Source organism: Apus apus, chromosome 8 (genome assembly GCF_020740795.1).
Source record: "Apus apus isolate bApuApu2 chromosome 8, bApuApu2.pri.cur, whole genome shotgun sequence".
Lineage (NCBI taxonomy): Eukaryota > Metazoa > Chordata > Aves > Apodiformes > Apodidae > Apus > Apus apus.
The window spans coordinates 17,426,709-17,452,231 of NC_067289.1; the positions used below are offsets into that span (position 1 = coordinate 17,426,709).

At 62.5% G+C, this 25,523-nt stretch overlaps 2 protein-coding genes and 2 non-coding genes across 16 annotated transcripts; all 4 read left to right on the top strand.

Moving 5' to 3' along the window:
- The first annotated feature begins 239 nt into the window (after positions 1–239).
- EIF4G1 (eukaryotic translation initiation factor 4 gamma 1) lies at positions 240–18,645 on the top strand. Of its 13 annotated transcripts, none has more exons than XM_051626172.1 (35): positions 240–324; positions 1,355–1,415; positions 2,629–2,737; positions 2,838–2,924; positions 3,199–3,231; positions 3,831–3,851; positions 4,475–4,648; positions 5,019–5,118; positions 6,816–6,928; positions 7,980–8,072; positions 8,161–8,227; positions 8,582–9,493; positions 10,646–10,734; positions 10,933–11,119; positions 11,495–11,628; positions 11,874–12,011; positions 12,203–12,376; positions 12,454–12,651; positions 12,918–13,064; positions 13,159–13,395; positions 13,472–13,576; positions 13,985–14,138; positions 14,245–14,342; positions 14,438–14,540; positions 14,659–14,761; positions 15,206–15,462; positions 15,557–15,672; positions 15,837–16,009; positions 16,168–16,293; positions 16,387–16,468; positions 16,669–16,767; positions 16,880–17,014; positions 17,104–17,185; positions 17,262–17,402; positions 17,515–18,645. In XM_051626172.1, the coding sequence occupies exons 3-35, from the start codon at positions 2,663–2,665 to the stop codon at positions 17,694–17,696; spliced, it is 4,935 nt and encodes a 1,644-aa protein (XP_051482132.1). In that variant the 5' UTR covers positions 240–324; positions 1,355–1,415; positions 2,629–2,662; the 3' UTR covers positions 17,697–18,645. The 13 variants fall into 13 exon arrangements, with proteins under 13 accessions (XP_051482132.1, XP_051482135.1, XP_051482136.1 ...); XM_051626175.1 differs by having other exon boundaries at positions 14,671–14,761; XM_051626176.1 differs by having other exon boundaries at positions 11,892–12,011.
- On the top strand, positions 10,781–10,855 carry LOC127388061 (small nucleolar RNA SNORD66). Its single transcript, XR_007890288.1, has one exon. It is a non-coding gene; the product is annotated as a small nucleolar RNA SNORD66 (small nucleolar RNA).
- Positions 12,054–12,128, top strand: LOC127388062 (small nucleolar RNA SNORD66). Its single transcript, XR_007890289.1, has one exon. It is a non-coding gene; the product is annotated as a small nucleolar RNA SNORD66 (small nucleolar RNA).
- A 1,419-nt stretch (positions 18,646–20,064) lies between the features above and the next one.
- FAM131A (family with sequence similarity 131 member A) lies at positions 20,065–25,443 on the top strand. The gene is given in 7 exon segments (XM_051626923.1): positions 20,065–20,462; positions 20,464–20,507; positions 22,182–22,306; positions 23,237–23,330; positions 23,590–23,772; positions 23,920–24,048; positions 24,427–25,443. Coding segments are annotated over 7 exon segments (1,074 nt in total). The 5' UTR covers positions 20,065–20,406; the 3' UTR covers positions 24,870–25,443.
- The last annotated feature ends 80 nt before the right edge of the window (positions 25,444–25,523 follow it).

The following is a 25,523-nucleotide window of genomic DNA, read 5'->3' on the forward strand; positions in this document are numbered from 1 at the left end:
GTCCCGGGGGGGGGGCCCGGTCCCGGTGCGGCGCGCGCCACGTGCTCCCGCAGGGGTGGGCGGGGCCAGGGGGAGGGGCGAGGGGCGTTTCCGGCCCCGCCCTCCGCCGGGTCGCGCGGAGACTCCTCTCGCCCCGCCACGTGACAGAGGGGCCGGGGCGCGGCGCCGGCGTCACGCGCTGCGGGGCGGGGCCCAGGAGGCCCCGCGCGCTCCTCCCCCGCGGCGGCGCGCGGCCCCGCCCCTGCGCGCGGCGCGGCTCCGGAAATGGTCGTGCTGCGCTGCGCTGCGGCTGCGTCGGGCCGCGCGCGCTGAAGGAGACTGAAGGTAACGGGCGGGGGCGGGGCGGGCGCGCGCCGCGGGGGGGCGGGTGGGTGGGGGTTGGGGGGGCGGGGGGGGGGGAGGAGGGGGGCACCGGTACCGGGCCTCGCGCCGTCGCCCCGGGCCTCGCGCCGCCGGGCCCCGCCGCCGCCACCGCCGCCGCCGCCGCCGCCACCACCACGTGGGCGCCGCCCCGCGCGGCCCTGTGCCCGGCCCGCTCCGCTCCCCTGCGCGCCCGGCCCGGCCCCGCTGCCGCCGGGGGTCCCGCGCGGCCCCGCTCCGCGCCCACGTGCCGGCCGGTGTCCCCCACAGCTGCGCACGTGCTCCCGCCGCCGCGCCCGCCCGGGCCCGCCGCCGCTCCCGCCGCCGCACGTGGTGCGTGCCCCGCCGCCCCCGCCCCGCCGGTGCCGGTGGGGCCGTGGCTATGGCGGCGGCCGGCAGTGACACGTGTCCTTGGCAGAGGCCGCTGCCGCCGCGGGGGGGAGCGGGGCCGCCGGATACCTCCCCGGGCCCCGCGCTGCGCCCCGCCGCCACGCGCCCCCTTGCTGCCTCCCCCCGCTCCCTTCTCGCCGCCGAGATGGTGCCGGTGTCTCGGGCCTGCCCCGCCGTCCCGGTGTGCAGCCGGCCGGGCCGCCGCCTCGGCCTGGGGGCAAGGCCGAGCTCGGGCCTGGCGGGGCCGGCTGCTCCCGGCCTGGCCCTGCGGCCTGGCCTTGTCTCCCCCTCCGGGCGCTGGGCGGCTCGGTCCCCGCCGCTGCGGAGCCCTGACTCCCGCCCCCGGTCCCCCGCTCTGCCGGGGCCCTGGCTGCCCCAGTCCCCCCGGGAGCACCCGCCCCGGCTGCGGGCCCAGTGCAGGCCGCGGGCCTGGCCTGTCCTGCCGCGGGGGAGGCAGCGACTGCGGCGGTTCCCGCTCCCCCCCACCCCCTGCCGGGGCAGGGCCCGGCTCTTCCTGGGTCGGGCGAGGAGGGGGCGGCGGGGCCGGGCGCGTTCCCCCGGAGGCCCCAGCTGATCTCTCTCCCCCCTTCCCTCTCTCTCCAAGTCAGTCGGATGAACGGTCTCTGCAGGCCCGCTCAGCCGGCCCAGGTTTTTCCCGCGGGGGGGTGAGTATCCCGCTCGCTCCCGGTTGTGCCGGCGGTGGGGTGCTGGGGCTGTCCCCGGGCGTCCCTGTTCCCGTGTGATACCCTCCTTCCCTTTTTTTGTGGTGACGGATGCCAAGGGCCAGCTAAGATGGCCTTGGCCGCCGTATCCTGGGGCTGGGCTCTTGATTCCTTGGTGAGTCGGGGGCCAAGGACTGCTGCTCTGCCCGCCCCCCCCCCCCCGCCACCTCCTGAAACCCTGGCATGACCCATCTCCACTGGGGTTGTGGCTGGGGGGATCTCCATGATGGGCTGGCACCCCCCCAGTGCCAGGGCAGAGCCCCGGGGGGGTCAGGGCACTCTGGTGACGTGCCTGGCAGTGCTGACGCGGCCGAGCGTCAGGTTACCAGAGGCACCGCGGCTGCTCCCCGGGTTGCCCCAGCCGGCAGCAGGCTCCCCAGGTGCCGTAGGGTGCAGTGGACCCTCCGGTGGGGTGCAGGGCGGGGAGCACCGCCTCTCCTTCCTGCCCCAGTGGCCTTTGCACTGGGGCGGGTGGAGCGGCACCAGCTGCCAAGTCCTTCCTGGGACAGCCAGGAGGGTGCCCCGGCTGCCTGGGTGCCGGTGGCAGTGGGGGGCTGTGGGGTTCTCCAGGCAGGGCAGTGGCAGCCCTGTGGGGGGACGTGGGGGCTGCTCCCGGCCTTGCCTGGTAGGCGTTTGTGGTGTGTGCCGAGGACCCGGCACCACCGGCAGGAACAGGTTTGGCCGGCCGAGGGAAGCCTTAGTAGGTCAGCTGGGGTGGAGCTGGGCACGGCTGACGCCAGGGTGCCGCCGGCCCACCCAGCCCCCCGGAGCTGGTAGTGGCCTGGGTGCTGGCAGTGGTCACAGGCATTGATGCCTGGTTGTTTGGGGACCCCAGCCAGGCTCTGTGGAGGTCATTGCAGGGCGGTCAGTCCTGCCAGGGGATGTGGCTGGATTTGGGGCACAACAGGGGGGCTTTGCTCTGTGGGAGCATGTCGTCCTGCTCATGCTGCCCGCCCTCTCCCTGTGCCCCAGTGGGGCAGGAGGGGGTGGCTAGGGGTTCACACCCTGGCGAGATGCTGCCTGTGGGACACTACCAGTGTCTGGCTTTACACTGAGGGCCTGCAGATGCCTCGTTTTTGGGGCTGACATAGACAGGGGTCAGATGCCTAGGGTGCTGCCCACCTCCAGCTTATACCTGCTGTCCCTGTCCCCGCAGATAGCGAGGGGATCCTTATGCACAACCCCATGAAATGAACAAAGCTCCACAGCCCACAGGAGGAGCCCCGACAGCCCCGCACCCTGCCCCTTCTCCTGGACTGCCGCAGGTAACTGACCCCTTTGGGTTGCTGGGGGAACCCAGCTTTGCCTCCCCGCTTTGTGCCAAGGGCATTGGTGCCATCTTTTTCCCTCCCTGCCTCTTTCCAGCCGACGTTCCCACCCGGTCAGACGGCACCTGTGGTTTTTAACCCGGCACCGACCTCACAAATGAATACGCCTTCTCAGCCTCGCCAGGTAAAGGCTTTGCCCTGGGTTGGAGGGGTTTGTGCTGGGTGGGAAAATCCAGCAGCTTTTTGCCTCCTGGCCAAGTAGTCCCCCTGCCACAGTACTCGAAGGCCCGTGGTGCTCCCCAGGACTGGTGTGTGCCTGCAGTCTAGACCATGACTACTGCCTGGGGACCTTCCAGCCCGGCGGGTGGGGGGCCAGATGCCTCTGGCCAGGGATGCCCACCGAGTGACTGCTCTTCTTTCCTTTCTCCCCTGCCCCAAACCTCCCTCTCCTCTCTCAGTTTCCAGCAGGGCCTCGGGCTATTCACCAGCAGGTACTAACCCACTTCCCTCACCCCGCATGCCAAGCACTCTGCCCCAACACTGCACAGAAATACCCACCCTGGGCATGAAGGGGCTGGGGAGCACGTGGAGACCCCAGAGCCAGGGGACAGGCTCATCCAGGGAAACTGGGGGTTGTCCACTCAACTTTGCCGGGGGGTTTCCCTGCAGTGTCTCCCCAGTTTCCTCCTTGCATGAAGCCTGTAGCATGCAACTGTGCCTGTGCTAACCCCAGCGCAGGCTGTTTTTTCTGCCTGCATTGTTCTTCCTCTTTCCCCCCACAAAGTGTGTGTGGGGGTCTCCCAAGGCTCTGTGGTGCTATGCAAGGCTCTGGATTTCCATCAGCCCTTTTGTGTGGAGGAGCTGCTGGGAATGGATCTGGTGATGTCCTTGGTGCGCCAGGGACCCTCACAAGGGGCAGGGAAGGATCCTTACAGGGAATCCCAATGGATTTGGGATGTGGGCACTAGACAAAGGGCTTCCTGGCCTCTTGTCCCCACTTGTACCAGTCACCCTGTGTCCAAGCCCTGTCCCAATGCGGGTAACTCCTGTCTCTCCCCTTTTCCCTCTGTATGCGTGCACTTGCTAACAGGGAGGATTCAGGTCTCTTCAGGTAATGCTTTCTCCTTGCCCTGGGGTGTGTGCGCGTACCCTTCCTTGCCCACTTGCTGTTGGGCTTGAGCCACTGCTCCTGGGGATGCTCCTGCCCGGCAAAGAAGCTGGATTGGGATGAAGGGCACAGGCTGGGGACAGGGGTGGAAATAGCCAGTTCTGCACACCCTTGCCGTCTGGCTTGGCACAGCAGGACTACAGGTCCCAGCATTCAGTGCGAGCGCCGGGAGCCGGTGCGAAGCACGCTGGGATCTGCCGCCGCCGAGCTGCGTGCGGCCGAGGCCGGCTCTGGACACTGGAGCTGCTGGCCCCCGTCGGGCGGGGAGGGGGCCGCGTCGGGCATGAGCTGGGTCGGGTGGACCCAGGCGGCCCCGCAGGTGTGTGGGGGCAGGATGGTGCTGGGGTGGGGGTCAACTCTGGGGAAGGTGGGTGTGGCTGCGCCCTGGCAAGGGGGAATCTCCCCATTACCCCCCCAAAGCTGTGCCTCCCTGTGTCCAGGCTGACTTTCTGGGGTGGTGAGCACTGCCAGGCTGTTCCCTGCAGTGTGAGGGGGGGAAGGGGTGTGTTGTGTGCCGGGCAGGGGTGCTGGTGCTCACCTGACGCCGCGCCCCGTCTCTCCCCAAGCATTTCTACCAGAACAGGGCACAGCCTCCCGCCAGCGCGTCCCGCGTACAGAGTAACACGACGGCTCGGCCTGGCCCCCCTGCCCATGTGTATCCAGCTGCTTCCCAGGTGATGATGATACCCTCCCAGATATCCTACACACCTTCCCAAGGAGCCTATTACATTCCCGGACAGGTGAGGGCTGTGTCCTGGGCTTCATGGGAGGGGGCTGGAATGGGCAGCGGTTGGGGATGTTGCCTGGGGTTAGAGCCCAGGTCTGTTTGGGGTGGGGCAGAGGGGGTCCCTCTGGCTCTCAAAGCACCCCCTGATTTTAGCGGGGTGTTGCCCAGCTCTGTAGAGAGGTGACAGGCGGTGCTGGTCCCTCTCCCCAGCAGCACCCCAAGACCCCAAGTGCCTACTTTGCCTGCGCCCTACTCCCTTTCCTGGCACCCAGGTGGTTCACTGGCAGAACTGGGGGTACATCAGTGGTTTGGGAGTCAATGGTTTTGGGCTAGGTCTATAGCCTTTAGGGAAGACAACTGACCTTTCTTTTCCGCTGTTGCAGGGCCGCTCCACGTACGTTGTCCCAACCCAGCAGTACCCGGTCCAGCCTGGTGCCCCTAGTTTTTACCCTGGAGCCAGCCCCACAGAGTTCGGGACTTACGGTACAGACTGGGGGGTGTGGTTGCTCTGCTCCCTGGTGCTCTTCCAGCCCCAGCACTTCCTCTGTTTTTGGCTCTCCTGCCTCTGGCCTCCCTGCAGCCCCCCATGTGCAGGAGGCAGAGTGCCAACAGCTCTGCCAGCTCACTGGGGCTGTCTCTGTAACTCCATTACAGGCTGTTTTGGGGGGCAGGGGGTCTTACCCCTTTCCCAGCAGCACAGAGGGCTGCACATCATGTCCCGCCAGTCCATCCTTTCCAAATCAGAGCCGTTTAATGTTTAACCCTCCTGGCGGAGGGCTGGGGCAGACTTTATCCTCTGCTTTTTCTCACTTGCTGTCAAGGGGGTGAGCAGTTCTGTGCTTGCTAACCCCCCCCTAGCTCCTGGCTCCCCAGGGAACTAAGCTGGGGGTGCTGGGGCCGCTCCATGCCTGCCCCCTCCCGGCACTGGGGAGCGGCAGTGTGAGCAGCCCCCCTTCTTCCCCCGCTTGCATGTGGCCACCCAGGCTGTGACTATATTTAGGCTTGGTCGGTCCCAGGAGGCCCGGCAGACACAGAAATGTGAGCCGAGGCCTCCGGCCAGGTCCCGGCACAGCAGCAAAGCACAACCGGGGCAGAGATGGGCTTCTCCTGAGCCAGGTACGTGCCTGTCCTCTCTTCCTCTTGTCCCAGGGTCCAGCTGGCCCCTCAGAGGATGGAGGTGGCCCCTGTCAGTGACTGGCTCCCACAGTTAGGCCAGGATACAGCTGCTCCTTTGTGCCTGGCTCTGGGGCATCCCCCAGTGTTTCTCAGGGGGTTCCGAGAAGGGCTTGCCTCCTGCCTCCACTTCAGGGCTGCTGCTGTTCTCAGGGGACCTGGCAGCAGTGTGTCCCTTGCCCACAAGACTGGATGGGTCGGCCTGGCATGGCATGGGTGATGGCAGCTTGGTGTTTCCCTCCTTCCCCTCACACCTGGCCCATCCTGTGGGGCCTTTCTGGTGCCCCTGTGTCCTTCCTGGGCAGAGGAGGGGTCCCTGGCTCTAGGGTAGCAGTCACCAGGAAGGTACTGGAGCTGGAGGGGGCCGGGACCTGGCTGCGCCTGTTCCCTCCACGCCCACATCCCTGTGGTAGCACTCTGGGGGTGATTCTTGCTGATGCCCTGGGAGGAGTGGAGTGCCTCTCGGGGGCTGTGCCAGCCCTGGATGGGGTCCAAATCTGCCTTCAGCCCCTGGCATAGCTCTCTCCTTTGTGCTCTTCTCACCAGGGGCTGTGCGGGGAGCCGGAGCCCCTCAGCCTGGGTGTGAATGGAGGGTGCGGACAGGGCTGCTTGGTGCCGCCCTCGGGCTGGTGCCGGCCCTGGGGAGATAAGGAATCCTGGCAGGAAGGTGGTGGCCTGTGGAGCCGGGACACCCGCAGCCAGCATGGCCGAGCGTCCCAGTGCTGAGCGTCCCGGCGTGGAGCCGGTGGGCACGGCAGGCGCCTGCGGGGACCGGCTGGGCGTGGGGGTGGCGCGGGGACGCTCTGCTTCACCGGGAAGGAATTTGGTCGGGCCTGTCGGGCAGGTTGGGATGATCTGGGCTGGATGCGATGGGGGTTCGCTGCAGAGTGACACGGGCTCCCCAGGCTTCTGGCAGACCCCTGTGTTCGGGGGATCAGGGAGTCCCCAGGACAGCGTTGGAGGATCTGGGTTGGCCCGTCCGTCTGACCCTCTCTCCTCTCCTCCAGCGGGTGCTTATTACCCGGCGCAGGGGGTGCAGCAGTTCCCGGCGGGGGTCCCCGCTGCCCAGGTCATTGTGAGCCAACAGCCACCGATCCCCCCAAAACGAGAGCGCAAGACGGTAAGGAGCCGTCCACCCCTGGGCACGGGGTGTGTTCGCATGTGGGAGGGGACGGTGGCAGCCCCAGGAGTTCATCCTGTGTGGGATGGGATGCAGCATGCTGGCGAGGGAGGATGGCAGAGGGCTGTGTCCCTTAGGCTGGGGTCTCAACGGGGGACTGGTGGGTGCTGGCGACCTTGGCTGTCCCGGCGGGCAGCGTTGTGCTGAGTCACAGCTCCCGGGGGGGCGGGGGTGCCGCGGCTGCCAACTGCTGTCTGCTCCCGGAGATGCCGGCGCTCGGAGGCCTCGCACGGGGCCTATTTATAGCGGGGAGCCGGGCAGCTGCCGGCATGGCCCTGCACTGGGGGGTGTGGGGAGCTGCCGGGCCAGGGAGGGGAGAATATTGGCATTTCATCAGCGGAGGGGCCTTGCTGCCCTTTGGGCTCTGCTCTTGCTGCCCTGGGAGCAGGTTGTTTGCGGGTGGGGAGAACAAGACCCATGGCTGTGCTGTGCCCACCACCGGGGTCTCGAACCTGTGTGTGTGTCCCAGCAGGGTGTCCCGTGACTCCTCCTGCACCCACAGCAGGCACGGGGCTGGTGGAGCTGTGGGTGTATGGACTATACCTCAGGTGGCACGGGGCTCGTTGCGATGTTTATGTGCCAAGGCCAGTCAGCTGTGCTGTCCCTGAGGCAGGGGGAGGTCCTGCACCCCCTGTGCCAGTGTGGTGGTGCTGCCTTGGGGTCCCCCAACCTCTAGGGACATGGTGCTGGCTCCAGCTGTTTGGCGTGGTGGCTACCAGGTCTTGCCCTGCCCTGTGCCATCTGTTCCTACTGTGCATGTGGATAGGCTGGTGTCTGTGGTGTGCTGTGCCCCATGGGGAGGAGAGGTGGTGCTAGTCAGTGCCCAAGCTGTGTCTGGCCAGGGCAGGCACAGTGCTGAATGAGCCTCTCGCTTCTCCCCTTGGAGAAGGGAGTGTCCTGGAGGTGTTTGGCCCAGGGAAAGGGGGTGGCTTGTGTGCTGTGTTCCTCACCCTCCTGACAGCTTCCACCTCTCTGCCCTGACCATGGATAGATCCGGATACGAGACCCCAACCAAGGTGGCAAAGACATCACTGAAGAAATCATGTCTGGAGCAAGGACCTCATCCACCCCCACCCCTCCACAGGTATGGGGACCCCCTAGACTCCCTCAATGGGGGCAGTGGGGTGTGCACAGGGGCCCTGCTGAACTTCCTGTTTGCTCCCTCCCCACAGGCTGGAAGCAGTTTGGAGCCCCAGGCCAACGGAGAGACCCCCCATGTAGCAGTTATTGTCCGGCCAGGTAAGTGCTGGGGGTGAGTGTGCCAGCTGGTGCAGCTGCTGCCAGACTCCCTGTCATTGGCACTGTGGGGTGTGAGATGACAGCCTTGCTGTTCCTTGGTTCACCTGGAGCTTGTAGGGTCAAATGTACTCCATATATACACAGTGTTGGGTCCAGGAGAGTTTATGGGGGCTGTCTGCTCACCCTAGCTGACCCTTGGGCACTGGAGGACCTCTGTTGTCCCCATGACCATTTTGTGATGTGGGTTGGCACATCTGTCCTTATGCTTCTGCAGATGGTGGGGTCTGGAAGGGGGGGGACTGCAGGGTGAGCAAGGGATTGGAGAACCCCCCATTAATGCTGCCTCTTATGCAGATGATCGCCCAAAGCCTGCGCTGGTGGCGAGCAAGCCCATCTCCCCGGAGCCCAGCAAGTCGGCGTCCCCGTCGCCTCCCCCTCCCCTCATCCCCGAGGTGGAGTCCGTGGTGCTCTCGGCTGTGACGCTGGTGCCAATGGAGCCCCCCGTGGACGTGGACACTAAAGCAGAGCTGGGCGAGGCGCCGCCCGACCCCAATAAGACGTTTAGCGCCATCACTACAGTGCCAGGGGCTGTGGATGTGCCCATTGTGCCCTCGACCAACATGAACACAGTAGTTGTGGAGGAGAAGGAGGAGGAGGTTGCCATTCCCCTCCCGGAGCCCACCCCACAGGCACCTGTGCCCCCTGAGGTGCCACTGGTGCCCATTGTGCCCCCAGTGCCAGCTGCAGCCCCAGTGCCAGCTGCGCCATCACCACCGCCACCACCCGTCGTAACGCAGGCCCCCGAACTACTCGCCAAACCCGCCTCTCCCAGCCCCCCACCACCCCGGGAAGAGCCCTGCCCTGAGCCCACCGTCGAGCCCGCTGCCGGGGCCAATGGGGTCTTAGAGGAGGTGCCTGAGCCGGTCCCTGAGGTGCCCGTGTGCCAGCCAGTGCTGGTGCCCACGCCAGCACCTGCGACCACCCTGGACTCCCCCATCGTCCAGCCTGAAGAGCTGCCCCTGCCCAACGGGGTGGAGGGCACCGGGAAAGCAGAGCCGAGTGAGGAGCAACCTGAGTCAGACAGCCCCATCTCAGAACCCGAGGAGCCAGCCCAGCCCGGCACCCCTGCCTCCCCCCCGGCAGAGGAGGAGGAAGAGGAGGAGGAGGAGGAAGAGGAGGAAGAGAGTGAAGGCCCTGGTGAGGCCACAGAGCGGAGCTCAAGCCCGGCCCCTGCCCCTTCGCAGACCTCGGAGGCGACTGCGCAAGGTTGGGAATGCTGGGCTGAGGCGTGTGGGGCCCCAGGGTGGGTGTTGGGTGACGTGGGGGGGTCACCTGGCTGCGGTGCTAGACGTGGGAAGGGTATCAAAGAGGGAGATGGGGTTAGGTGGCCCAGGATGTGGAGGTACGGGTTGCTGGGGGGAGGACAAGGTTCCTTGGGAGGGTGAAATGGGTAGAGAAGTCCTGGGACTGTGTCTGTATGCAGGTGTATGGGGTGGGAGCGTGTGGGGTGCCATGAGGAAAGTGTGTTTTATGTGATGCCTTGTGTGGATGTATTGGGGTTGTATCTGGGGGCTGTCCCCAGCTGTCTAGGGACATGGGGAGGTACAGCAGATGGAGGGGGGTGACGGGAGACGTAGGGCTGTAGCTATGGCGAGTACCCAGCGTAGGGGTATGCAAGTATGTAGGGGTGCCTGGGGAAAGTGGGGAGCCCTGGGGATGTGCTGTGGCAGAGGTATGTCTCTTTTTTTATGTTTTTGTTTATTGTTTGTGGGTTTTTTTAAGCATCCTGAGCAGGAGTGTGGGGGTTACATAGAGGTGCTGGGGGATATGGATGCACAGGACATGTTCATACAGAGCAGGGCTATAGGAGGATTACCTGGGGGCAGATGTGCTTCTGGGGAGCACCTCTGTGTGGGTGGCGTGTAGGGGTGCGAGGGAGAGGAACGTGTAGGGGGGCAGAGGTGTGTATAGGGGTGTACTCACAAGGGTTGTCCTGCAGAGGGAGGTGGGTATCTGCAGGGATCCCCTGAGGAGGATGGGGAGTGCTGTGCTAGGGAAGAGGTGAGGATGTGGTGCTTCAGAGAGGCACAGGGTAAATGGGGGTGCAGCGGCTGGATGGGGAGTGGTGTGGGGTACATCTGTACAGGGTGTATTCTGGGGTGCATGCTTTGGGAGCGGGGTGCCTTGCTGGGCTGTGTGTAGGGTTCGCAGGGCTACAGGTGCCCAGGTGGGTACTTGGCATGTTTGGGGACAGGCTCTGCTGGGATGGCAGGACCATGGCCCTGTGGCTCCCCACAACCCCATCCCTGAAGGTCAGCTGGTGTAACTGGGGCCTTGCTGATGACCCTGGAGCTTATGTCAGGGTAGGGAGGGGACAGGATGTATTTCTGTCCTTCATCTCCCTGCCTCTGCTCCCAGTCGCCATGTCGGTGCCAAAGAAGAAGCGAAGGATGAAGGAGCTAAACAAGAAGGAGGCAGTAGGCGATTTGCTGGATGCCTTTAAAGAGGTGAGTGTCCTGGGGTGTCTAGGGAGTTCACCCCATGTTCTGTCTCCTCCTGTGATGAGCTCTTCGAGCCTTTGTGTCTGGGCCACTGATGTTCTGTGATGGTAATGAGGATCTGAAGGAGTGGATGCCTGGGTGCAGGGTGGAGGGGTCAGGACCAGGCTTGTGGGATGACTTCTGTCCCTGTCCCTCCTGATGCAGTCTCAGATCAGTGACAGTGCCTCGGAGACAGAGAACAAGCCCCCCATGTCGACCGCTGCACATGAAGTGGAGGAAGTGACCCCAGCTCGTCCACAGGAAGAGTCAGAGGAGACGTGGGAAGAGAAGGAGGACAAGCTGGCGCCAGAGAAGGGCAAAGCTGCTGACCAGAAGTACCGCTACAAGGAAGGTGAGCTGTCTCTTGAGCCAGGCCTCTGCTGGAAGCCATCGCCTCTGGACCCAGCACTGGGTAGAGTGTTATTGAGTGGCATGGTCCAGCTGTCCTAAGCCGTATGCTTTCCTCTCAACTTGGATCAAAGCCTGGCATGGGGTGGGGGACAGAGACCCCAGTGCCAGGGTCCTGGCAGAAGGCAGGGAGCTGGTGGCATCATACTTTCTTATCTAAGCAAGCATTTTCATGCTCATGGCGTACCAGGCTGGGGCAGCTTTGTGGTTGTCTGCATCCCACCTTGCTGGTTGCTGGGTGGGCCTGGACTTGCTGCAGCTCAGGATGGAGGATATAGGACAGCCCACATCAGGGTCTCCCTCTTTGCCCCTGCTGCAGAGCAATGGAAGCCACTGAACCCTGAGGAGAAGAAGCGATATGACCGTGAGTTCCTGCTGGGCTTCCAGTTCATCTTTGCCAGTATGCAGAAACCTGAGGGGCTGCCCCAGATCACGGATGTGGTGCTGGACAAGGTCGGTGCGGCCCTGGAAAGGGGGGAGGCATGGGTAGTGGGGGGACTGGCTCCTATTTGTGCCTTGTCAAGGCAGGGCAGGGACTTACTTGCTGTGCTCGGGGTCCTGTTGCACCAGCTGCAACAAGCCTTGAGTGTGGGAGGGGTGTGTGGGGGCACTTCTGGGGCCTTCTTTCCAGTTCCTTGTCCCGGCGCTGAGGCTGGGGGATGGATCCATCCCGCTCCTCTGCCCCTGGGCATCCTCAGCCCTGTGTACCTTTGCAGGCCAACAAGACCCCACTGCGGGCGCTCGACCCCATCCGCCTCAGTGGCATGAACTGCAGCCCGGACTTCACCCCCTCCTTTGCCAACCTCGGCCGGCCTGTCATGGGTAACCGGGGCCTGGTGAGTATCTCCTCACTTCACCCATGCTGTCCCCCTCCATTTCTCCATGATGATCAAGCTTTCGAGCCGCTGTGTCTGGGCCACTGATGTCCATGATGGAGTTGAGGATCTGAGCAGATGGATGGAGACACCCTGGGAACCAGCCCTGCTGGTCCCAGAGCAAAGAGCTGAGTTTCTTCTCCCTGTGTCAGCCCTCAGGGTTAGGTCCTCGTCGCTCCCAGCAGAGCCAGAGGAAGGAACCTCGCAAAATCATTGCCACTGTGTCTCTCAATGAGGATGTCAAGCTGAACAAGGCTGAGAAGGCCTGGAAACCCAGCAGCAAGCGTGCCTCTGAGGAGGAGGATCCTGAGAACATCAAGACACAGGTGGGATCTGGGGCAGGCGGGCGGTAGGAGGGTAGGGGGAATGTGCTGTGCTCTGGCTGACTTTGCTGTCCTCGCAGGAACTGCTCCGCCGCGTCCGCAGCATCCTCAACAAACTGACGCCCCAGATGTTCCAGCAGCTGATGAAGCAGGTGATGGAGTTGTCCATCGACACGGAGGAGCGGCTCAAGGGTGTCATCGACCTCGTCTTTGAGAAGGCCATCTCAGAGCCAAACTTCTCTGTTGCCTATGCTAACATGTGCCGTTGCCTTATGGGGGTGAGCAGGAGCTAAGTGGGGCTTCAGCTGGGCTGGCAGGGGTTTGTTTGGAGGCCTTGGTTGAGCTCAGCAGGATGCTGGTCTCTCCATGTGGGGTCAGGAAACTGGGACCTGTGGCTGGAAGGCCAAGTCCAGAGTCTTAGCAAGTCATCATGAGGGTGTAGGGTGGCTATTCCTTGGGTTGAGCAGCACCTGGGCCTTAGCTGGCCAGCTTTTGGGGAGATGTGACTCACACTCCTTGCCTGGGGTTGTATCTATCTCTGCAGCTCAAAGTGCCCACCACAGACAAGCCCACGGTGACTGTGAACTTCCGCAAGCTGCTGCTCAACCGCTGTCAGAAGGAGTTTGAGAAGGACAAGGATGATGATGAGATCTTTGAGAAGCGACAGAAGGAGATGGATGATGCCAGTGCTGTGAGTTGGGTTGGAGGCTGCAGCTGAGGGCTGGTGTTGGGTGTCCTTGGAGTGGCCCTGGGATCTGAGCTGCCCTGCTGTGCTGTCCCTGCAGCCTGAGGAGAAGGCGCGCATGAAGGACGAGCTGGAGGAGGCCCGGGACAAGGCCCGACGGCGATCACTGGGCAACATCAAGTTCATTGGAGAGCTCTTCAAACTGAAGATGTTGACAGAGGCCATCATGCATGACTGTGTGGTGAAACTGCTCAAAAATCATGATGAGGAGTCTCTTGAGTGCCTTTGCCGCCTGCTTACCACCATTGGCAAGGACTTGGACTTTGAGAAGGCCAAGGTACTGCTTACCCTGCCTTGCTTTGCCCTGCCCTTGCCTTTAGGAGGGATGTGACCATGACTCTCTTCCTCTGCAGCCCAGGATGGACCAGTACTTCAATCAGATGGAGAAGATCATCAAAGAGAAGAAGACATCATCCAGAATCCGTTTCATGCTACAGGATGTGATTGACCTCAGACGGGTAAGGCACAAGACCTGCTATTGCCTGGGGACTGTCTTCTCTCCCCTGCTTGACCCCATGGAGCTGATGGACTGTGTCCTCAGAGTGCCAGCAGTCCACCTGTCCCCAGGAGGGTACAGGTGGGTATGTAGGCTGTGGCCAGCCCCAGAGACACCATGCTAGCCCTAGCCCTTGGTTAGCATGGCAATGATAGTGGGCACACAGTAACTGGCGGCTGTTTAATGCAGGGGGGCTCTGGAAACTGAGCCCTTTTGTGCCAAAAGCTGCCACAGTATGTGGGGAGCTGTTATAGCTGAGGCAGGAGACCAGTCTGAGCCTTGAGAGTGGGGCAGCTGGGAAGGGGGAATGTCTCTGCCTCCATCCTTCAGCCAACTCAGTGCCTCTTCTCTCCCTTCCTGCCCTCTGCAGAATAGCTGGGTGCCACGGCGAGGAGACCAGGGCCCCAAAACAATCGACCAGATCCACAAGGAAGCAGAGATGGAGGAGCATCGGGAACACATCAAAGTGCAGCAGCTCATGTCAAAGGACAAAAGGAGAGGGCCTCCTGGGCCATCCTCCAGTGGTGAGTGCCTGGCCTTGGGGTCACCCAAGGTTGCCAGAGCTGGGTTACTCCTGTTGGGTGCTGCTGGAGGTCAGGCTGTGCTTCATGCTTGTCCCCTTGTGCTCAGGACGTGGGAGCTTGGTCGCAGACGATGGCTGGAACACGGTGCCCATCAGCAAGGGCAACCGGCCTATTGACACCAGCCGGCTAACAAAGATCACCAAGGTGAGGCTGGGGGTGGACTGTGGGTAGCTGAGCTGGCTGCCCAGCCCAAACTGTTCCCTGATACGAGGTTCTGAGCTGACTCTCTCTACTTGCAGCCTGGATCCATTGACACCAACAACCAGCTCTTTGCACCGGGCGGGCGGCTGAGCTGGGGCAAGGGCAGCAGCGGAGGGTCTGGTGCGAAGCCTGCAGATTCAGGTGGGCACTGTGGGGCTGGCTGGGTGCTGTTGGGCGGGGTAGGAGGGGATTCCTTCCCGTGGTGGTTCCTGTATCGGGGAGGTGCTGGACTCTGAGATTCCCCTCTTTTCACGCCCAGCATCTGATTCAGGGCGACCAGCCACGAGCACCTTGAACCGCTTCTCAGCGCTCCAGCAGTCGAGCCCTGCCGAGAGCCTGGAGTCCCGCCGTGTGGTGCAGAGGTGAGGGGCAGCCCTGCCCTGGGAGGAGCCCCCTGAATCAGGCAGCAGTTGGTTAATGCAGAGGCAAGCATACGGCCTCTGTGCTGGAATAATACCCAGTGGCAGGATGGGGCCTTTGGAGGGGGCTCAGAGTTGGTGAGTCGTTGTGACAAAGTAGGCTGACCCCACCCTGGGCACTTGGGGGGAACCACACCTGGGTGCTGGGCCTGGTTTGGGGGTCTCAGGACCAGACAGACATTGATGGGCTGGAGGGGGTTTTATTGAGGCTGGAGCCTTGGGAGAAAGGGAGAAGTGTTTTCCCCTGAGGGAGATCAAGTGCTAGAATAGGCTCTAGAATGGGCTGGGATTGGAGTGGGACAGCCTTGCCTTGCAGAGCTCTGCAGTCTGGGGTCAGGGAGGGTGGCGATGGGCTCTTCACTCGATGTCCATCCTCCTCCCATGCAGGAGCAGCTCCAGCCGTGACAGGTCAGAGAAGGCTGGAGACAGAGGGGAACGGGAGTCACGTTCGGAGAAGGGCAGCGACCGCCTGGAGCGTCCCGACCGGGGGGAGCGGGCAGACAGGAACAGGTCTGCCATCACCAAGAGGAGCTTCAGCAAAGAGACAGAGGACAGAAGCCGAGAACGGGAGAAGCAGGGCGGCCCTGAGGCTGTGCGCAAGGCTGCCAGCATGACGGAGGAACGGGACCGGAGCCGAGAGCCCAGTGAGCTGGGGAGGAGCTGTGTCCTGGGGGTCTGGCTGCAGGCTGGGGCTCTACCTGTCCCAGGGAGTGCCTGATCCTTGCTCTCTCCTCGCAGTTAAGCAAGAGTCAGTACCTCCCACAGCATCTACCAAGCCTGTGCTGTCAGAAGAGGAGCTGGAGAAGAAATCTAAGGCAATCATAGAAGAGTACCTGCACATCAATGACATGAAGGTGAGAGGAGGGGGTGGCCAGGCACAGTGCCATATGCCCCACCATAACATGCCCTCTGCTTCCATGGGCAGCAACAGTTTGGTCTGGGTGCCGGTCTTCCTGGATGAGGAAGGGGAGCTGGGGCTGGCTGTGGGGCAGTGCTGACCTCTGCCTTTTCCCTGCAGGAGGCCCTGCAGTGTGTGCAGGAGCTGGGCAGCCCCTCCTCGCTCTACATCTTCGTGCAGAACGGCATTGAGTCCACGCTGGAGAGGAGCACCATCTCCCGTGAGCACATGGGGGTCCTGCTGTGCCAGCTGGTGAAGGCAGGCACGCTCTCCAAGGAGCAGTACTACAAAGGGTGAGGGACTGGGGCAGCCTGGCCCCATGCTGGTTATTTTGCCCAGCATTGAATTCAGCCCTGCCTTGTGCAGGGCTCATCACAAAGATCTCCTGAGGCCCTTCCCAGCCAAGGGCATGGGGACTGCTGGATCCCAATGGCCCCTGTCTGCCCTGCAGGCTGCGGGAGATCCTGGAGATCGCAGAAGACATGGAGATCGACATCCCACACATCTGGCAGTACCTGGCTGAGCTCATCACCCCTATACTGCAAGAGGAAGGCATCCCTATGGAGGAGCTGTTCAGGTGAGGGTCATGCCCTTCCGTGGGGCTGCCATGGGGTCCTAGGGGAGGGCTTCTGGGGGCAGGTAACTCAACGAGGTCTCTTGTGCCATGCAGGGAGATAACAAAGCCCCTGGTGCCCATTGGGAAGGCTCCCACGCTGCTGGTGGAGGTGCTGGGCTTGTTGTGCAAGGGCATGGTAAGTGCATGGGGCTCATGTAGCTCCTGGCCTTGGGGACTGGCAGCTTGGGGTAGCATGGATTGAACAGCTCTGCCACCAGAGGGGGTGGCAGGGGTATCCCTTTCCCTGTTTGGGTCACGGAGGTGGTGTGGCCAAGCTGTGGTGTTTCCCTCCCTGGGAATGGAGGGCTTTGGGTGCTGATGCTGACTTGCCTGCAGGGCCAGAAGACCGTAGGCAAGCTGTGGCGGGACGGGGGCCTGAGCTGGAAGGAATTCCTGCCTGAGGATCAGGATGTCAACAAATTTGTCACAGAGCAGGTGAGAGCTCAGTGGTAGAGATGGGCTGTGGGAGGACCCTGGGGATTCTGCTGCTGGGAGTGTGGTTTTCTCCCGTGCTGCCTTTAACAGCTCATCTCTGCCTGCTCCCCAGAAATTGGAGTACACAGTGGGGGACAGCTCGGACACGCCGAGCCGCAAGGAGCTGACCTCGGAGGAGCTGTGCAAGCAAATGGACAAACTGCTGAAGGAGAACCCGAACAACCAAAGAATACACGACTGGATCGAGGTAAGGGTGTGGACACAGCATCCACAGATCTGGGGGCTTCATCCCTACTCCCTCTCCACCTCACAACACTTCTGCCCTCCCTCCTCCAGGCCAACCTGAGTGAGCAGCAGGTCTCATCCAACATGTTTATCAGGGCCCTCATGACATCTGTGTGCCACTCGGCCATTGTCTGTGAGTACCAGGGTGAGGCAGGGAGGGGATCCCCCTGCCCACACTGCCCCCCCCCCTCATGCCCCATCTCCTGCAGTCGAGAACCCCTACCGTTTGGATGCCCTGGTCATCCACAACCAAGCCAAGCTGCTGCAGAAATACCTGCGAGATGAGCAGAAGGAGCTCCAGGCTCTCTATGCCCTGCAAGCCTTGGTGGTGAAGTTAGACCAGCCTCCCAGTGAGTGTGGTGGGATGGGTGGGCCAAGGAGGGTGGTGGCAGGCATGTCCCCACCCCAGCAGGGTCGCTGGTGGCTGGAAAATGGCACGAGTTCCCCTTTGTACCCCTCCAGACCTGCTGCGGATGTTCTTTGATGCCCTGTATGATGAGGACGTTATCAAGGAGGAGGCTTTCTACAAGTGGGAGTCCAGTAAAGACCCAGCTGAGCAGCAGGGCAAAGGGGTGGCTCTCAAATCGGTGACAGCCTTTTTCACCTGGCTCCGGGAAGCTGAGGATGAGTCGGACAACAACTGAGCAACTGTGAGGAAGAGGAACAGGAAGGGAGGAGAGAGAGCAGGGCACCCTGGGGAGCAGCTCCATCCCCTCCCACTCCCAGGCCTCCCTGGACTTGCTGATGCCGGGGCCAAGGGACCCACTGTGCCCCCAGAGCCCCCCTCTCTCTTTTCAGTTCTCTCCCTCCTCCTCCTGTCCTGGTTCTGTTCGCGAGGCCTGTACTAGTTAGTCACGATGATAATAAATGGATGCTGATGGAGGCAGCTCTCGCAGTGGGTCCCCTCAGGGCCCCTCCTCTCCCCGCTCCCAGTGCAGGCACCCTAGTTCTCTGGGAGTGGGGCAGAGCACCCCTGGACTCAAGTCACGGAGAGGGGGGATAGGATGGGGAAAGAAATCTCTCCCCTCCTTTCCCCCCTCCTCTTCCTCCTCCCCACTTCTTGCTGAAATATAGAGAGATTATATATATATAAACTTATTAAATTTGGTTTGGGGACAGGAGCGTGATTTCTCCCCCTCCCCTGTCCTCTCTCTACTCCTCCATCACTGCCTGGACCGTCCCCCACCCTGCCCCAGTTTTTTTATTTTAAATATAAATCATTCCCCCCCCAACTCCTGCTCTGACACCTGGGGAGGGTGCCGGGGAGGAGGGGGGGGGGGGTTTGACCCCTTCTGTCTGGGCCAGGCTGAGTCCCCTCCTCCCCCCCATAGCCCCCATCCTCTTCCCAAACAGGCCACAATTGGGCAAGCGACGGGGCGGCCCTGCATCCGCGTCCCCTGTATTTATAGAGCGCCGGATGTGATGAGCTGCACGTGTAATTATTAAAACAAGGATTCAATTACTGGTCACGTGATTTTGTAAATAATTTTTTCTTTTTTTTTCTTTTTTTTTTTTCTTTATGGAGTATTTAATTGAAGATTTAAAGGCATCTTTTCACCTTAAAACTGGAAATAAAAGAACATTGCTAAATAACGCCCCGTGTGCCGCTGTTGCCGCCCCCTGTCCCATGTCCCTTGTGCCTGGGCTGGCATGAAGGTGCCAGCCTAGAGCTCAGGCAGGGGCCAGCCTCCCCTAGCACCCCAAGGCAGATGGGAGGTACCTCCACCCCAGGGCAGCGAGTGTGGCAAGGAGTTGGAATTGCTGGGAGCCAGGCCCCCTGGCACCCACCTTCCCAGCTCTGCCTGACACAGGGTCTCTGCTGGTGGAGTAGGCAGCTCCACCCTGGCTGTGGAGCAGAAACCGAGTGTCCCCAAGTGTCCCTTTTGCAGGCATGGAAGTGGCAGTACCTGTCTGGTCTCTTCAAGCTCTGTCCTGGCGCAGGAGAGGGGAGAGATGAGATTGGCTCTTTTCACAGTCTTCTCTCTTGGGTGGAGCCTTCTGGTCTTGTAGTTGGGGATGGGGCAAGGCTGGGCTGTCCCCAGCCCTGCTGGGGGTCCCCTGTGGGGTTGTCCCTGCTGGGGACAGAGCAGAGGTGGGCTGGCCTTTGCTGTGTTTGGCTGCCTCTTGCTGAGTCACCCTGGCTATAGCCCAAAGGGTACAGAATAATTAACCAGAGACTGTTCCCTAGATTAGAGGCTGATCTGTCTGAGCTGCAACCCTGGCAGCTCTGCTGCTGGGAAGCAGTTGGCAGGGAAAAGCCAGAAGGGCCTTGGGGGGAGGACTGGCCAGGAGCCCCCCCCCTGCCTAGCAGTGAGCGAGTAAAGAGGGAGGACCTGGGGCTGCTCTGGTACTCTGCTTGCCAAGGATGAGGGTGGCATTCTGGCAGAGCCCTCCTGCGCCCGCTGTGCCAGGGAAGAGGTGCTGCAGCATTAATTGCCATCACTAGGTTTCAGAATGAACAGACGTCTTTGGCTGCAGGTTAACCCCTCAGCCTGGTATCAGTGCTGGCCTGGATCTCCTGTGGGAGAGGTTGCTGTGATGCCCTCAGCCATGATGTTCTGCACTCACCTGCCCCAAACCCAGCTTCAGTGAGGTGGGACCCCCAAGCTCCCCAAGTCATGGCCTGTGTGCTCCCTCTGGCACCACCAACCCCAGGGAGGGGGCAGGCAGGGCAAGAACTCCCCCACAGTGGGCACACTGAGGGGGGGGCCTTGTCCTGCTAGGGGGGCTGGGGTCCTACCCCTGCCAGAGGTGCCTGGTCATACGGGTGCCAGTTCCAGGGGGCTTTGGGGGCCAGGCCCCTGCCAGGAGGGGCCGGGCCCGGGGGTACCAGTCCCGGGGGGCTTCGGGGCAAGGGGGCGGCGCTGTCCGCGGTGCTGGCCCGGCGCTCTCCTCGGTGCCTGGCCTTCCTCCCCCTCCTCCTCCTCAGCCCCCTCCTCTTCCTTGCTCCATCCTGTTCCTCCTCCCCCCTCCTCTTCCTCCATCCCCCTCTTCCTCTTCCTTCAGCCCCCCTCTTCCTTCATCCTCCCCGGCTGCCTTCATCCCCCTTCTCTCTCTCCACCTTCCCTTCATCGCAGCCTCTATCTCCCCCATCCTCTCCTCATCCTTCATCCCCTAGTCCTCTTCCCCATCCTTCCTCCTGCCCTCCTCCCCCTGTCTCCTCTTCCTCCTCCTCTTCCTCCTCATCTCCCTCCCTCCTCCCGCCTCCCCCTTTCCCTCCTCTTCCTCCCCCAGCAGTGACGTCTCTAGACGTGCAGCTCCCCGGCCCGGCGCAGGCACCGTTCAGGGCTCTGGTACCGCGGCCCGGCCCGGCAGCATCCTCCGGTGGGGCGCGGGCGCTGCCCGGGGCCGCCCATGCGGCCGGGGGGCGATGCGGGCGGCGCGGAGCCGGCGGTAGTGTCCGCACCGGGGCCCCCCCGGGAGCATGGGCTGCATCGGCTCCAAAACCACCATCGGTGAGTGAGCGGCGCCTGGCTGGGACCGGAACTGGAAGGTGGTGTTTGGGGCCCATGGGGGGGGATCTGAGAGGATGGAGGGTATATGGGGGACCTGGGGATGTGGAGAGTAGGAAGGTGCTGGGGGGGCGTGGAGGTTGGGGGGAGGGGGAGGGTGCGGGGTTGGGGGTGATGCGAGAAGGATATTGAGGGATACAGGAAGGTGAAGGGGTTGCTATGGGGGAACTGAGGGTCTAGGGGATGGGGTGGTGGGGGGACGGGGTGGGTTATGGAGATTTGGAGGGCTGAGGGATACTGGGTTGTATGGAAGTGGGGATGGGGGACACAGAGGTTTGGATTGCTTGAGGATGAGGGGGGAACACGGTGAGCTTGAGGGCTCTAGAGGACTTGGATGCATCTAGGAGGGAGGAGGCTATGGGTGAATGAGGAGTTTGGGGCATGGGGATGCTGTTCTGGGGCAGCTGGGTGGCCTGGGGGTGTATGAGGAGATATGTGGGGTGAGAATATGTGGGGACTGGAGAGACTGGAGTGCAGCTTTGGGGGACCTGGTGGACGGTGTGGGAGGTGCAGGAGGCTGGTAAGGGAGTGCAGGACTGGGGTGCTGTCAGAGGCCTGGGAGGGCATGGGGGTGCTGGGGGGTGGGGGGTGTAAATGTTCGAAGAGTGATTGGAGGGGCTGTGGGGGCTGGTAGGGGTGTGCTGCAGGGTTTGGGGTGCACAGGGTGCTGCGGGGGAGCTGCAGATCTCCCAGGGGAGCTGCGGGAGGGATGGGGGCCATGGGGACTATGGCAGTGATCTGAAGGTATTCTGGGGACTGGGATAGTGCCGGAGGTGTTGCAGATATGCCAGGGGAGGAGGACCTGCGGTGCTGTTGCTAGGTGGGCAGGGATGTCAATGCTGGGGCATCACCACAGAGTACCCCTGCCTACAGCTGGAGGTGGGGGCAATGCTGTCAGCAGCTTCTCCAGGATCCAGGGGCTACCCTTGGGTGTGGGAGTATCGTTCACCCCCTCACATCCCACCTCACAGCCAGTTTACGTCAGCCAGGCCCACGTTGGTGCAGGGGGAAGGAGCCTCCTCAGGGTCATCCTGCCCCAGCCCCTTGAGGGGTGGCCTGGCTTGAGGCCGCAGTAACGAGGGACCCTCCCTGGCCCCTGTGCTTGGGCATTGGTGCCTGAGGAGTTCGGGAGCCATCCATCTGGGTGCTGGTGCCAGAAGGTTGGGCTGTTGGGAGTGGAGGATGTATGTGAGTGCTTCAATCCCCCCCACCTCTTTTTTGCTTTTTTCCCCCAGGGATAGGGAACTGGGGAGGGGGGTGTTGGTGGAGGAGCGCCAGACCCTGCAGCATGGCCCAGCATCGCCTCCCTCCAAGTACCCAGTGCCTGGCCTAGTCCATCTCCCCCAGCCTGGTCCAGCTGCCCCCACCCCTCCCCAAACAGCTGCCAAGCTGAGACAGGTGCCTGGTCCCCAGTGCCAGGCTGGGACTGCACGTTACCGCTGACACAAGCGGAAGAGTTGCCCGGGCGTGAGTCACCCGTGCCGCAGCACCTGGCTGCTCCAGAGTGGCCCTGCAATGAGTTGTGTCTGGTCTCAGACTGGGTGAGAAGGTGCTGCCCTGTGGTGGGGTGGTGAGGGGAGAACAGAGATGCTGATGCCTCCCTGGCTCTTCCTGCAGTGGCAGTGGACACAACGCTGTGCGTGGAGTGGAAGGAGGTGAAAGTGCTGTCACCGCTGAGTGCCGCCCGCCCACTGTCCCGCCTGGCACGACAGGCCTCCTTCGACAGCCAGGACTTCCTCCAGGTACTGCTGAGCCCGAGGGCTGGTACCCCCTGGCAGGACACCCGTCCTGGCCGAGGCCAGGGGCACGACGGGCTCTGGTGCCCGCCTGTCCCTGCCAGCTCTCAGCCGGCTTCGGGGCTGCTCTGACGTCAGCCGTGAGCCGGGCTGTATCCTGGGAGAAATCAGTCCATGGTGCCTCGTTGTCATGGCAATGCAATTTGTTGCGCGCCTCCAAATTCTGCATTGCATCCCCTGTGGCCACGGGCTCGGGGCCTGGCGAGGCCAGGACAGGCAACAGGGACACTCAGCAAGGTGTCCTGGCATGGTGGGTGCTGTGGGCACTGGGGAGCCCCACCACAGTGGCCTTGTACGTGCATGCATGTGTGTGTGTGCATGAGCTGGGGAGGATGCTTGGTGGCACCAGCTTGCACAGGGTATCCACATGAGTGTTTGTACAGGCACGTGTGTGTACAGTGAGTGTACATGTGTGTGCACTGCATGTACACATGGAGTGTGCACACTAGCACGTGTGTGCATGGTATGAGTTCATGTGTGTGCACAGTGAGGAGGGCCTTGTCTGACTGACTGGATATGTGTGAGTGCAGCGAGTGCATGTGTGTGTTTATGGCCAGTGCATGTGTATGAGTGTGTCTGTGTGTCTGCACATGCAGACGTGTGCACCAAATGTCTGTGTGCGCACATACGCACATGCTGGTATAAGATTGCAGGTGTGAGTGCACAGTGTGTGTGTGCGCGTGTTTGCAGTCACAACATAGGGGTGTAGGAACAGTGTGGCAGTGTGCACCATCACAGTGTGTCACTATCCCTCTGCACATGTGTGCACATGTGCCCACAACATGTGTGTGCACAGATGACCCAGGGCCCACGGGGAGAAGTGGCAGGGGATGGGCAGGGTGGCCGGGGCTGTGACTCCCCTGCCCACTCTGGCAGGTCAATGTTGAGGACACTGTCGAGATGCTGCCCAAGTCGCGGCGCGCGCTGACCATCCAGGAGATCGCTGCCCTGGCCCGTTCCTCGCTGCACGGTAACTACTTGCCTGGCCTGAGGGTGGGCATCCAGGGAAGGGAGGGGTCTCGTGTGGGCAAGGGGGTTGGGCCTCTTGGGCGTCACCCCTCTGGGTTTGGGGGGACACAAGGGAGTCCCTGATGGCATCCAAGAGGAGGGCACGGGGGTGTCAGGTCCTAAGGGCAGGAGATGGGGGGTGCTGGGTACCAGGGTCATGGGCCCCATGGAGGGGACTTGGGGTGCCCAGGGGGGTGCTGACACAGGGGCACATCTTGCAGGGATCTCGCAGGTGGTGAAGGAGCACGTGACGAAGCCGACAGCCATGGCGCAGGGCCGTGTTGCCCACCTCATTGAGTGGAAGGGCTGGTGCAAGCCAGTGGAGCCACCCACTGCTCTGGAGAGCGCCTTCAACTCCTATTGCCACCTGAGCGAGGGCGAGCAAGAGGCGCGCTTCGCTGCTGGTGGGCACTGTGTGGGCATGGGGTAGTGGGGTGGGTTGTCCCCATCCATCCATCCTTGCCATGGCACCAAGGGCACAGAGATGCCAGGCAGGGGGATTTTGGGGGCACCTTCTGATGCGTGTGTGACCCATCTCTATCCCATGCCAGGTGTGGCAGAGCAGTTTGCCATTGCTGAGGCCAAGCTGCGAGCCTGGTCCTCAGTGGATGGGGATGACTCCAATGATGAGTCCTATGATGAGGACTTTGTACCCTCCACGGAGAGCTCCCAGCCCACCGGTAAGCACCACAGGGACGAGGCACCAGGGTGGCAAGGTGTCCTGCTGCCAGTGTTGGTGTCCCACTGCCAGTGCCGAGGGTTGAAGCAGCGGGGTGCCTGATGCCCAGCCGCAGGTTGTGCCTGGCACCATGGCAAGAGATGCTGGTGCTGGTGCTGGGGAAGCCCAGCAATGCAGTACCCTCTCCGGTGCCAGGGCATATTTTGGTTTTCCTTTGGTGGGCACCAGTGCCACACTTAGCAATTTATGGGCAATGGGATCATGGTGCATGGTGTGGGGCTGCTCACATCCCATTGCTCCCACCCAGCGGGGCACAGGGAGTAGGGCAGCTGGCAGCCCCTGGTGCCATCAGCCCCAGACTGTACCTGTTTCCCCACAGATCTGCCCGGCACGGTGCCTGCCAGCGCGCTGCTGCGAGACCTGCTGCAGGGCCACCTGTGCCAGCTGGGTATGCGACACGGCTCCTGTGAGCCTGAGAGTGACTCCTCACACACCCTCTCCCCTGAGACCCTCTGCTCCAGCCTCTGCAGCCTGGAGATGGTGTCCCCCTCTGAACTCACTGCCAAACTGCTGGGATCCCTGGGGAGCGAGGACCTGCTGCTGCCCAAGCCGCCCCCCCCGGCCAGCCAAAGTGCCTTGCGGGGTCTGGCACGGCTCCGGTGCCAGGACTCCCTCTACTCTGTGTCCTACACCGAAGCCTGCCTCTCACCTGCTGAGGACGAGGTGGTGCTGAGCAAGGACTTCCCACTCCACCGTAAAGTTTCTGACGTCGCCTCCTCTGGGGTGGCATCACTGGAGGAGGAGGAGGCCGAAGAGCCCTGAAGATGCCCCCCTGGGGTGCCCCATCTCTCCTGGCGGGGGTCCAGTCCCCCTGCCAGTGCCCCCCCACCAGCTGGACCCTGCAGTGGGTGAGGGACAGGCCCTGCCGCCTCTCCCCCTTGCTAGCTCGGTTCAGGGGGGGTTTGGGGGGCCACCACAGCCCCCCTGGCCAGTGTACCCCTGCCCTGCTTGGCCACATCGTTGCCTCCTGGATTTTTGCATGAGAGCGGTGACAGGGCAGAGGGAAGAGCCTGGGGGGGAGGGGGGTTCGACCGTCCTGCCCTGACACCTAGATGTGCCCCCAAAAATGGATGAGACTAAATCAGTGGGGTTGGTTGTTCGCATGTTCCCCCCTAAACTGACCCTGGCTCCCCTTTTCGGCACAGACACTGACCCGCCCCCCCCCCCCTCCCCTGCCCCATCGTTGGCATGGCTCAACCTCTCCAAGCACCTCGTAGTGCCCCCACCCCGTGGCCAGCACCCTTGGCTGGGGGAGACAGGGGGAATTTGGGGAGGGGGGGCTGGGACTCCTCCTCTATCCCTGACTGGCTTTTATTGGACCGAATTTTATACTGTGAACTGCTGCCTCGGGACGGGGGGCTAGGGAGTGGTGCCAGGGGGTGTTGGCGGGGGTGGTGGTGAGGGGGGGGGTCATGG

Bases quoted from the DNA above. Each gene is read 5' to 3' on its own strand.
- EIF4G1 (XM_051626172.1), top strand. From the start codon at position 2,663: ATGAACAAAGCTCCACAGCCCACAGGAGGAGCCCCGACAGCCCCGCAC. The intron at 6,929-7,979 runs GTAAGGAGCCGT...GACCATGGATAG, and splicing joins CAAAACGAGAGCGCAAGACG to ATCCGGATACGAGACCCCAA. The intron at 16,010-16,167 runs GTGAGGGACTGG...TCTGCCCTGCAG, and splicing joins AAGGAGCAGTACTACAAAGG to GCTGCGGGAGATCCTGGAGA.